The sequence below is a fragment of the Sphaeramia orbicularis genome, chromosome 7 (genome assembly GCF_902148855.1).
Source record: "Sphaeramia orbicularis chromosome 7, fSphaOr1.1, whole genome shotgun sequence".
NCBI classification, from domain to species: domain Eukaryota; kingdom Metazoa; phylum Chordata; class Actinopteri; order Kurtiformes; family Apogonidae; genus Sphaeramia; species Sphaeramia orbicularis.
The window spans coordinates 26,652,477-26,664,512 of record NC_043963.1 but is presented as its reverse complement, the minus strand read 5'-3'; the positions used below and the strand labels follow the sequence as shown (position 1 = coordinate 26,664,512).

Sequence of the window (12,036 nt, the reverse complement as noted above, 5' to 3'; positions counted from 1 at the left end):
CGGTGACAGGGAATCTGGAGCGGTGACACCACAGGAAAGTAGTGACCTGTTGCAACACTTTGTCCTTCACAGAGTAGTTTCCACTGAAGTGGCTAGCCCTATTATCTCTCAGAGGGAAAGCAAAATCTCAAGGCAAATCTAGAGTTTAAGAGGGGGCAACTGTTTAACGTGCAAAAATCCGACATCAGCAACTGCTCCATTAACATGTCAGGGGTCATTTGTAACAAGGGGGCGTACCAACCAACGCCCTGTACTCCCTTCTCACAAGCTCCTTAACACTCAAAACATCTAGAAAAAGTGTGTGTGTTATAAGGGGTGAGTAAGTGCATTACACACATATGTCAGGACCACAGCCAAACACCCACCCCCTCCTTGGCAGCTTGGGAGTGTGAACGCCCTATGAGCACATCAGTGCAGGTCCAAAAATCTCACAAGGTGTTAACCCTTCTGAAACCACAGCCTTCCACTAGTCTTGCAGCTCTATGGCAGATAGTGTGTTCAGACATAATCTGATGTTACTGCACCCCTTGTAGATAGATGATGTCACCTCGTGTCTTAATAATGATATCATGTGTGTTTTTCAGATTCTGTTGGCCGCTACTCTACAATCTACACGGTCCAACCTCAATTAATGATCTGCCTGTGGAAAAATCTCCTCTGTTTCTATGAGATTTGAAACTATTTAACTCGAGGTCATGCACTGAGGAAAGTCAATAAGGAACCAAAGGCTATTTTATTGACATTTTTACATTACCAGTAAATCAAGTAAACAAATACCTCTATTGACAGTGCAGCGGCCCCAGTCCTGGAAATCTATACTGCATGTTGTGTAGTGCCCCTGCAGATTTGTTGTTGTGTTTATACTGACACGTGAAGAAAAGCTGAAAATATTTGGTCTATTTTATGCTCACTGCTCATGTAGTACATGCAGTATGTATGTTGTTGTCTTCAAACAGGTGTCTTCTGTCTTTAGCTACTCTGCCTCCATCTGTCGCAGACTCTCTGGTGCATTGCCGTTCATTAGAGCAATACAAACAACAAACGTCAGATTTGCTCAGACAGATTGCTGGAGCAGGTTTTGACAGGAAAGAGGAAAGATGCACATTTAGTCTCAAGAAAAGAGCAGAAAACATGAAATAATGATATACTAACCATGTACTTTGTTTATTCAGGGTTCCTATAGGTTTCTACAAGTTAAATTTAAGACTTTTTAAGACTATTTAGAATAGAATTTAATGTCTATTTCATGGCCAGACTGGCACAAATTTGTGACTCCTAGAATTTAGAAAATGTATTTCTTTACTCCAGTGCCTTGATTCCCACCATTCCAAGTCATTTCTCACTGGGGGCTGTAAAATTAGCGATAATTTGTACCTAATTTCAGTATAAATTGTCAGGTTGGAACAGGTGCAACTGAGTAGACTAACATTACTTTCTTTGCAGCTTGGACATATAACAGACACATTTTAACACAATACAGAGAACAACTTTAAGGCAACATAACTTAAGACCTCCCATATCATATTTAATACCTTTTAAAGACTTTTTTAAGGTATGAAATGCAGATTTGTAAATTTAAGACTTTTTAAGACCCCGTGGGAACCCTGTTATTATTGTCTGACTTATACTATGTTAGCATTTGTGAGATATCTCCTTTGGGAAATCTATAAAACACTACACTACAGCTGGAAATCTGTGGGGAAACACCAGTAACTATATTCCTGCTGAGAACAGCAATGTATTTTTGACACATGATAAACACAGCTGACCAGACATGCATCTCCCACCTGCCAAAGAGTGTGTTGAGGTACACACGGGGGAAAATAAATCTGACCTGTGACTGAGTTAATCACAATAAAAAACAAGAAAAGCACTCGGAGAGCGTAGACATCCACCAAGGCAGATCAGCCCCCCCCCCCCCCCCCCCCCCCCCCCCGCAATCACCACCACATAAATTTTATCATTTGTTCCTTGTGCCAGTACCAACATTTCCTGAAAATTTCATCCAAATCCATCTATAACTTTCTGAGTTATCTTGCTAAAAGACAAACAAACAGACAAATGAACAGGCAAACAAACCCCGATGAAAACATAACCTCCGCCGTTCCTTGGCGGAGGTAAAAATCTAATCTCTAGTGATAAAACATCACATTTCAGCTCAACCAGCATTCTCTTGCTAATATCAAAACACAGAAAGGAGAATAAAACTCACATATTACACATGCATATACTGTAATCGTTTAATTTTAGGAGTAAAAGACACCTTTCAGCAGTAGTTCTCTACTTGGCTCCATATGCTGAACTGCTGCTCTGTTAGCACCAGAACTTGAGCATAATTTAAACTCCTCATGACTGATCATCTGAAGGTCATTTGCACAAATTTGCTCATAATATCAGATCAGATTGAAAACACAAGCTAAGCAAAACCTAAAAAAAAAAAAAACAGTGAAAAACACAAACTCAACTTTTCTAAAACAGCTCATGTCTCCTTTATAATTATGACAGGATCATCAGCATTAACTTGCCTATGATGCTTTCTTTAGCACTTCCTTCCCCCAAATATGCTCCAAAAATAATTATTCAATAAAGATATCTAAATGTGCGTCAGCAAAAACCCAGAGGCCATGCTCCTCCATGCTTGACTGGATGACGTGGCATATCCAGCTTTAGTTGGGGATGTGACTCTCAGATAGGAACGCTGCGATCTGATCAAGAATTCAGTTTCATATTGGCGAAGAAATGACTCTTGCCCACTTGCCAAGGAATGTCAATCAGCCTGCTCCCCAACAAGCCAAATCCGCTCTGCTGCTCGAGAATGCCAATCATGCATTCCCTGGCAGCGCTAATCCAAGCCAGCCCATCTCACCCTGCAAATTCAAATGCGTTTCTCCTATGTCATTGACATTCTTGGCTTGTGATTTTCGAGTCTGATGTGTGCAGTCCATCTTTCCTTACTCCCAACAACACGGCCAGAGGCATTTGCTGTTCCTTATTAAGTTACTAGAATTTGAGGGCAGCAGTCACACTCACCTCCTGGTACCCGCTGGCCCGTCCGTCCAGGAGGGTGCAGGCTGTCTTTCTTCTTATTTGGGGCTCTGAGGTTGTTCGGGGCAGTAGGTTTTTGGCGCTGAAGGGACACAAAAATAGAGACATTTTCAGTTCCCTTCATCTTTTTGATTATGAAATGTCCACTATTTCATTTCTCACTGTAATTTTTGTTCATCTAACTGAACACATTACAACAACATTACGCTTTTGGCAAAATGCAACAAATTTTGGTGTTTACAGGTGGCCATTCTCTTCTCTGATGGATTCATCTAGTCAGTAATGATATGTTTATCCTACAACCAGCCAAACAAGATTTAATATGACTTTTTCTTGCATTGTACTGCTGGTGATAGGTTTGGATACATCAGCCATAAAGAGGCAGCAGAGAAGACACCACCCTGTAATATATCATGATTAGTCGCCTTATCCAATATCATCATGAAACAAGTGGTGCCAGGCACAACAGACCCTGCCCCTCGCACATATTTCACCCATTATAAGTAAATGGGAAGATTTTAAAAATTCATTAAAAATTTGAACTTTCCCCTGCTGCTCCCAAAATATAAAGAGATCCATTCTGGGTCACTGGCAATCTATAAAAACAATTTGGGAGGAATTCAACCAATAGTTTTGCTGCTACAGATATTTAAAATTTTGGCCATTATAAGTAAAGGGGGGGTTAAAAATTCATAAAAAATTTTTACTTTGACCTACTTCTCCCAAAATGTAATGAGATCTATTCTGGGTCACTGGCAATCTACAAACCAAATTTGGTATGAATTCATTCAATAGTTTTGCTGCTACAGACGTTTGAAGTTTCACCCATTATAAGTAAATGGGGAAAAAAAGATTTTAAAAATTCATACAAAATTTTAACTTTGACCTAATTTTCCCAAAATGTAATGAGATCTATTCTGGGTCACCGGCAACCTATAAACCAAATTTGGTATGAATTCACCCAATAGTTTTGCTGCTACAGAGTTAATAAACAAACAAACTAACAAACTGAACCAAAAACAACACCCCTTGCCTCTCCTTCGGGGGCGAAGTAATAACAGATGTGAGCAGACATTGTGGGAAGCAGGTGAGGCTTTGAGTGGGCGGCAGCAAAAATAAAACCACACAACTGAGTGGTAAATATGAGAAGGCAATAAAAAGATAGTGGGACAAAAAATAGAACGGGTAGATTTATAAAGGCAGCAAATGATGTGGGGCAAGTTCGGGTGACTTCTGCCTTACTCTGACATATGACTCAGTCAGTGACTAAAAAGACATTTCCCCTCATTGCATAACTTGCTATGGTCATATGGTAATGATAAAAAAAAAAAAAAAACGCAGGTCACACACCAGCTGGAATGATGTCCTTTGACAATGAAGAATCCAGCACAGGACAGAAAACTATTGCATACGACTTGTGTTTCATGCATCTTAAATGTAGAGACAGGCTACGGATAAAAGATGAAAGCCAAAAATACCTGAGGTAGGACACTATTGGAAGACTGAAGAGTGGTATTCTCATCTGAAAAGATATTAAAACAAAACAAAAAAAAAAAGGGTTATTGGACAGCTGGGGAAGAAGAAAGGTTATCAGTACATTTAGTGTTCAACAGATCAGCCAGTCTTTGAAGTAACAAAGTACTACCAGCTTTGATCGTCAGGACATTATGCCCAAAGACATGATGTATAATAAAACCATGCATTATGTATAATGGGCCCCAAGTCAGTCAGACTAATCAAAATTAATCTTCCTGCCGTTAATACACTGCTGGGTGTGCAGACATTATAAAGCAGTTTTAAAACATATAAAAAATACATTGCTCGATATATCCAAGAGTAGAAATGTTAAAATATCATCATTTATCCGCATAGGAAAGCGGTGATGACATCACCGATTAAAGTCCATGCCTTCAGCTCAGTGACGTTTTTTTAATGGCGTTAGTGAAGCTGACTAAGCTGAAAGGCCCAGGGGGATGGTTTTAAAACATCTACATCAACAGCTAGGGATCAAAATGGCCCCCTAATTTAATCCCATTTAATCCAATTACATGTGGTGCCATTCACCAGCCACAACTAAGGAAGGTCTCCCTACATACAGCACACACATTTACAACAAATACAAAGATGGGGCAGAAATATATCAGGTTCTTCTATGTTGAGACAGCAGAAGTGGACTTTTAGAAGAACTACTATAGCCCCGAGAAAACTTAGGAGTAAGCAGTTTATAAAAATACACTTTAAGCATGCATGAAAAGTATTTTTTTGGTACAATTTCCAATTCTATTGGGAATTACCTTTATGGGATTGTGATTCGTGGCTGGGGGGAGGGACTTTGGTCTGCGCAGTCAGCAACAACTCATATGTGTGATCCTCCTCTTCCTCCACCGGCTCTCCTCTCTCATCAATACTGCTGTTAGTGTATAGGGCCTGAAGGAAATAAAGAAAGAAAGAAAGACAGAAAATGAAAGCAGAAAGTTTAGGGAAAGCAAAAATTTAAGCAGAAAGCCAGTGGACAAATGGCTTGGAAATAACCTCCATTATACAACAGTATTGATCACAGCTGTAGAGGAGACCTGCAATAAGAGAAGCTGCATCTGCAAGGAAATGGACAACTGGAAATTGGTTTGGGGTGGGATAAAAATCCTTCCCTAATGTCCCAAAGCTTTAGTCATCTCCTCCTACGCTTCACTTCTCCCTCTTTTATGCCACTGATATTTATTAATAAGTCACTTTGGGCACAAGCCATAAAAAAAAAATTCATGTAAGTGGTTGTAGTAATCAAGTGTTGCCACTCTCAATGGCAGATAATTACATCCAGCCTGAGAAAACTAGATTTAATATAAGGTTTTCTGGTGTCAATATGTCTACATCCAAAACTGTTGAAACAACCTAATCTTTAATCTACATCTTCAACTCCTCACCTCTGAGCTCATCTCCTCCTCATGACCAGGACCGGGATGTGATGAGTGGACCAGACGATCCTTCTGTAAGTGAGAAGAATGATTAGATTTAACATATATATAAAGTTGCTAACCATGTTATAACAAGTTAATTGGAAGATCAAATGTTAAGAAATGCAATGCAAAGTCACTATGTTGTGTCTCAGTGATGTAGATCAAGGACCACTATCTCCCTCTAGTGGGAGTTCTGCATTTCATCTTTTTAAGACCCCAGGACAAGCTCAACACAGAGTCACAGATGTTAGACTGGGCCTGTTACAACTCACCTTTCCAGCTTCACTATCTGGACGTCCAGAGTCCCTGTCTGAGGACTTCCCACTGGTCAGGCTGTCCAGAGAGTGGCAGGAGGTGGCTTCGAACAGAGCCTCGTATGGGCTCTCCTCCTCAGGTCCTGGGGCCAGTCCTGAGATCAGTTCACTCACCTTCTCCAGATCACCTAAAACAGGGGTTCGAGATGTAAAGATGCACATGTAAAATGGAATATAAGTGAAAAAAGTTTACAATAATAACAAATGAAGCAGAATGAAACTCATCCTAGAAGGCTAAATAAATCTTCTACTTGGCGTTTTTGGTTTAATATTCATTCATTCATTTTCTGAACCCGCTTTATCCTCACTAGGGTCACGGGGGTCACTTGGAGCCTATCCCAGCTACATAGGGGCGAAGGCGGGGTACACCCTGGACAAATCGCCAGTTCATTGGTTTAATATTAATTTTGATATTGATTCTTTTAATATTAATGTCAACTCAAAGCAACAAATAACTGTTAAACATTTACAAAAGGGTCAGATATGATAAAATCACTTTTGTTCAAAACCTGCAATAAAATCTAAAGAATGTTCTGTGAAATCCCATTCCATTCCATGTGGGCCTGATAAAAACCTGTTCTGTTACTCCTCTTGACTTTCTTCAGATATTCAGGAAACTTACCCTTTTTCCTTGGGCTGGGACTCTCTTGAGGCGGAGGGATAGGTGGAGGGGGGAGGTCAATGTCAGGGGGTTTTCCAGCCATGTGACCTGTAAAGAAACAGGCCGAAGATTGTACCGCAGTCAATTAACGTGAAATTAGGGAGAAATCTACTCACACCCCTTCCCCTCATATGACATTTACCTTGAATAAGAGCGGCTATTTGTCTGCTTTTCTGAGAGGGCATGTCTTTGACAGTGTCCAGCGCTGTCAGGCCCTTTTGGTCGACAATATTCACATCAATACCTGCAACGCAACCAAAAACATTCAGCATGGAAAACAGCTGAGAGTTATGTGGTGAATTGTAGATTTTAAATGACTTTTAACAATGTTTCAGCTGGTGAGTTAAACCTAAGACTTTTCAGAACCAATAGTGAGAACAACAATTGTATGTTTTATTGTGCTGAGGCCAGACCTTAGTGATTTTAGTGCCTGGTGTTTATCTTTTATACCAGTTATTTATTGTTATTCTTTTTTTAAATTGTATGGCATTAAATAGCAAGATGAGAGAAATGGTATCTCAATTCTCTGTCCTATGCATCTAGTGAATTGACAGTAAAATATATTTGAATCTTCTGAACACAGAACAATACTGAGTGATACAAGCATTTGCTGGTGTTTTTAATGCTCTTATATGTTTTCCTGACTTTCTGATGCGCCTCTATACCCAAAGTTCAACATTTTTTTCTTACATTATGAGGCCTAGAATTCCGATTATTAGAGTTTAGAGATTTTAACAACAGAACCCTGGTTTATAGAATAGTCCGTGTTTCATGTGAAGTCTGACCTGCACTGAGGAGTTTCTGTACGACATCAGTTTTCCCAAACAAGGCTGCTTCGTGAAGGGCACTGCCTTTCTCCGTCTGGGCAGAAAACAAAGACATCAGAGGCCAGTGGCGTAGATATTAATGAGACAGCGAGAGAACAAAAACCCTTAGTGTGGCACAAATCAGACAACAAAAGGCCTGTGCAATACCATCAGCGACATCTGCATTTTAATTTCCTTGTGCTGTTGTTACACGGATGAGGATTAGTAAACCAGCAGCCGGCGTTTTCCAACACTCACATTTTAACATGAAGAAATGGACTATGACAACAATCATTTATGCCCACTACCCAGTCCACTTTGCTACCCACAATTTTTTGGTTGAGGAATCAAAGCAGAGCATTTTCCAGCTCACAGGGCCATGCTAATTGAAACCTGCAGGAAGCGCGGCCTGAAGGACACCGAAAAGACTCTCTACCCTTAATTCACAGGAAAAGAGGACAGAGTAAAAGGAAAAGGCATCTCAAGACAGATGGATGGCACAGTTTGGTACAGAGTCTGAGCCACAGGGCCCACCAGGGGGAGCAAGGGCATCTCTGCTTTGATAGCACAGTGGTTCTTTTGCAGACTGTGAGCTTAAGAGTTTTACATTTAATCTCATAGCTTTAGTAGGAAGTAGTGAGAGGAAGTGCTGCAAGAACAGATTAAGTTACCCAACATGATTTGGGCCAAGACAGTATATTAAGAAACAGTTGCACACTCATGCTCACCCACATACTGTTAAAGTATGAAAAGACACACACACCTCATAGTTGATGTCCATGCCAGAGTCCAGCAGCACCTCCACTACAGACAGATGTCCATTTCGAGAGGCGAGATGCAGCGGTGTGTGTTTCTTGGTGTTGCAGCTTAGCAGATTAGGGTGGGCAGTGAGCAGCAGCTTCACTACCTCTAGTCGGCCGTACAGAGCAGCCAGGTCCAGTGGGGTTTCGAACTTATTGTTCCTCATAGTGGGGTCTGTCAGCTCCTCCAGAAGCAGCCGCACCACCTGGGAGTGACCGTACTGTGCGGCGCAGTGCAACGGTGTCTCATTGTCGTTGTTCTGTTGGAGTAACCAAAGGGCAAAAGAGTGGGAAGGTGGGGAAGAAAAAAGACAGGGGGGGCACACAAACAGGTGAGAAGCAGCATAAGAAGACACCAGCAAACACAGTGGAAGCTAGGTGATTAATACCATAGTTGTTGCAACAGAGACATGACAATATGTGAGTCAGGGGGGAGTTATTGCAGGGTTACACCAATCAGCGCATAGAGCCCACCAGTTTAGCAGATTGAAGATAATGAAAAAGCACCCTGCACCATGATGAAGCACTTAGTGAAACCTGCAGGAACAGGGGAGATGGCAGACGTGCATGGACTGATGAAAATAGGAGTTGGAATGGTCGCCAGGAGCAACGGGAGAAGAGGCACCCAGGCAGGCGGGGAATTAGCAGAGACATAGGCCACCAGGAGAAGAGGTCAGACAGCATTACCATGTTGCAAAGAATGAAACCTGCCCTGTTCGTATTTTTCTTTTTTCCCCCCCTGTGTGATTTGCTAATCATGCCACTTGAACTGCAACAGTCATGGGAGTTTACAAGTGTCTTAGACAATCATGGGGAAGAGATGATGCATTTCCACATTCTGTAAAGTTTTTGGCATCTGAGTAAGCCACATAGGGTACATCCTAATCTGCTTACTGTGATGAGAACCTTAGGATGAAAATGATGGTTGAGTTTCTAGGGTGGTTTGATGCAAGAGGATGATGAGGGACACATTTTTGGCTTATAATTGTGATATTATTAAAACAACCATTTTTGTACTGCATAACTGGATTAGAAGCAGGAGATGTAGAATATAGCGGCGTACGACCCGCAGCTGCAAGGGTGTATTTGTAAAGAAGATTTAATAAAATATATCACATGAATCCAGATGTATTTGTTAAGAAAAAAAAGAACAACCAAACAGGGTTAAACACTAATGTTATGCTGCTATGAGTAAATGTAGCTGACAGTTAGTTGGAATCTTTTAACAACACATGCTGCAGTTGTGACAACAGTGTCTGTTACAGTAGACACTTAAACGTAATTGTTAGTGTAGTATTTAATTTTCAGGCCACACAAGCAGAATTTATTTTACTGTGCTCTAGGGATACACCAGACAAAAAAAAACTTGCTCCACTATATGACAGAGAGAAAAAATGCACTAACTGTGGCCCTGAAGAATACTAAAAAGAAATACTCCAAACAAATATACTTTATCCAGTCTTAAACTCTTCCCATAACATGTGCATTACCAGGGGAATTAAAAAATAATATGTGTTGAAGAGAAACACAGATTTAAAACTACTGAAAGCACTAATTACAAAGCAAAGTCAATAAGTAGTGTTTATTGGATCTAATGACTCACATGTAGCCACAAGATCGATGTCTCATTGAGAACTTCAGTGCTATTAAGAGTCTTTCCACCCAATAGCCAGCAGGGGGCAAACCCTACAGTTCACACACTTGACTGAGATGATGGTGTGGAAACAATCTCATGACCAGTCGAAACTACTTACACACGATGACAACATGGATAGTCATTACAAGATTGTGTTGCACGATGCAGACCACAACATCGAATACTGGAAGTGACAGTGCGCAAAAGAGTATTACAATCACTGCTCACAATCATTTAAAGGTGTGACACAACAGCGAACGTGATTCCTGGCAATACGTGTTTACAGCCTGTTTAACCATGCAGCTCTTTGGCTCTGGGACAAATTTTATGTATGACTGGGTGTGTCAGAAAGTTCCAGCTATTGTAGAACCACATGCTCCGAGAGTCAGTCATTCCAGACTCAGAGCCACCTACAAAGGGCTGACAGCTGGTGTGAGAAGACCCACATGGACACGCATGATGCCAGGTTTGGGTGACTCCCACAGGAGCGTGCCAGCTGTGCCACTGAAGACAAGACATCATGTGGGGGTGGGGGGGTAACAGGGCTGTTTCAGACAGGTGTCAGTAGCCCCTTCGCCGAGGCTTTTGCAAAGACCTGACGCCAGATGGGATCAGCAGGTATTTCCTTTTGTGAGGAGGGGAAAAAGGCAGGATTGTTGTGGGAGATAAGAGGAGAGAGTGAGAGCATATCATGCTATTCTGGCAAAGCAGGTCAGAGCCTGAACAGGGAAAAAAGGAGGAGGAGCTTAGAGAAACAAAACGACACCTGCCTATCAATAGCAGGGGGCTGGCTGAGAAAAACTCTTGCCTTGGGTAAACTAAGCGAACAAAACAAACAGAAAGACCTTTCAAAACCGCCTTCCAATAGAGAAATAAACCAAAGCAAATAGGTTTTTACTGCCTGGACCGTTTCATCAGTTAGATTTGGGATTTCATTACTTTCAGCAATATTCTCTTTGCCTAAAAATAAATCAGCTGACGTTGTGAGATTTGTTTTAAATACGCAAAAAGTCACATCCACAGAAAAAAGCCGGACCACACATAACAAAGGGGAAGCTGGATTTGAGTTGTGACGTACCATCAAGCATCTTAAGAGAGATTTATGTGTATTTGGGTGATTTCAACAGGCGGACACACACTCATTACATTACATCAGCATGATTCAGTTCCTTAAGTATGCAGGTCTGTCATCTTAGTACTCAACAAAGTGCACGTCCAGTACAATGATTGACACACAACTTCCTAAACAGCTGAAAACCAGACCAGTGTGACATGCAGAATATTAGAAATGAAGACCCCATCTGGTAAAGTGATCCAATAACTCAGTGGCAGTGCCAATGTGAAGATCGGTGTCTCCGTTGGCATTGTTTTGCTCTGTGCTCTGTAGTAATGCGTCAGCCAGCATCTGATCGTATTAAACATGGCTGACCGATCACTTGACTCACTGATAGGAAACAAGCAGCAATGTGACACAGAACCTTTTCTTCCCCCTTGTGATGCATTGCTAAGCATGATTAGATGTGCACACAGGGGGGCCGCCACTGCAGGGCCTCGGTAGGAATGCCTGACAACAACACCCAACCACCTTCAACTTCCCTCTCGTTTTCATGTTTAAAGGAAAACGCTTCACGGTTTAATTACAATAAGTACTTTATATCCATTCCTCCTAATCTCTGATTATTGCATGGGGCAATTAATTGTTCCTAAGTACATTATATCTGTTAAAAATATGGTTGTGTATGGTAAATTAAATGTACTGTACAGTCCTTTGCTTTATTATCACATAAAATACATTCCCTCTGTGTGCGATTTAAGTAAGA

At 41.2% G+C, this 12,036-nt stretch overlaps 1 protein-coding gene across 9 annotated transcripts in view; it reads right to left on the bottom strand.

Annotated features, from left to right (window-relative positions):
- anks1aa (ankyrin repeat and sterile alpha motif domain containing 1Aa) overlaps positions 1-12,036 on the bottom strand; it is a 75,193-nt gene that overhangs the window by 42,930 nt on the left and 20,227 nt on the right. For all 9 annotated transcript variants that reach the window (XM_030138557.1, XM_030138558.1, XM_030138560.1 and 6 more), the window contains 9 exons: positions 8,544-8,840; positions 7,760-7,835; positions 7,117-7,218; positions 6,936-7,022; positions 6,272-6,441; positions 5,967-6,029; positions 5,340-5,472; positions 4,524-4,567; positions 3,031-3,127 (listed from right to left, as the gene is read on the bottom strand). In XM_030138557.1, coding sequence (XP_029994417.1) covers positions 3,031-3,127; positions 4,524-4,567; positions 5,340-5,472; positions 5,967-6,029; positions 6,272-6,441; positions 6,936-7,022; positions 7,117-7,218; positions 7,760-7,835; positions 8,544-8,840 — 1,069 coding nt within the window. The remainder of the gene's footprint in view (positions 1-3,030; positions 3,128-4,523; positions 4,568-5,339; positions 5,473-5,966; positions 6,030-6,271; positions 6,442-6,935; positions 7,023-7,116; positions 7,219-7,759; positions 7,836-8,543; positions 8,841-12,036) is intronic.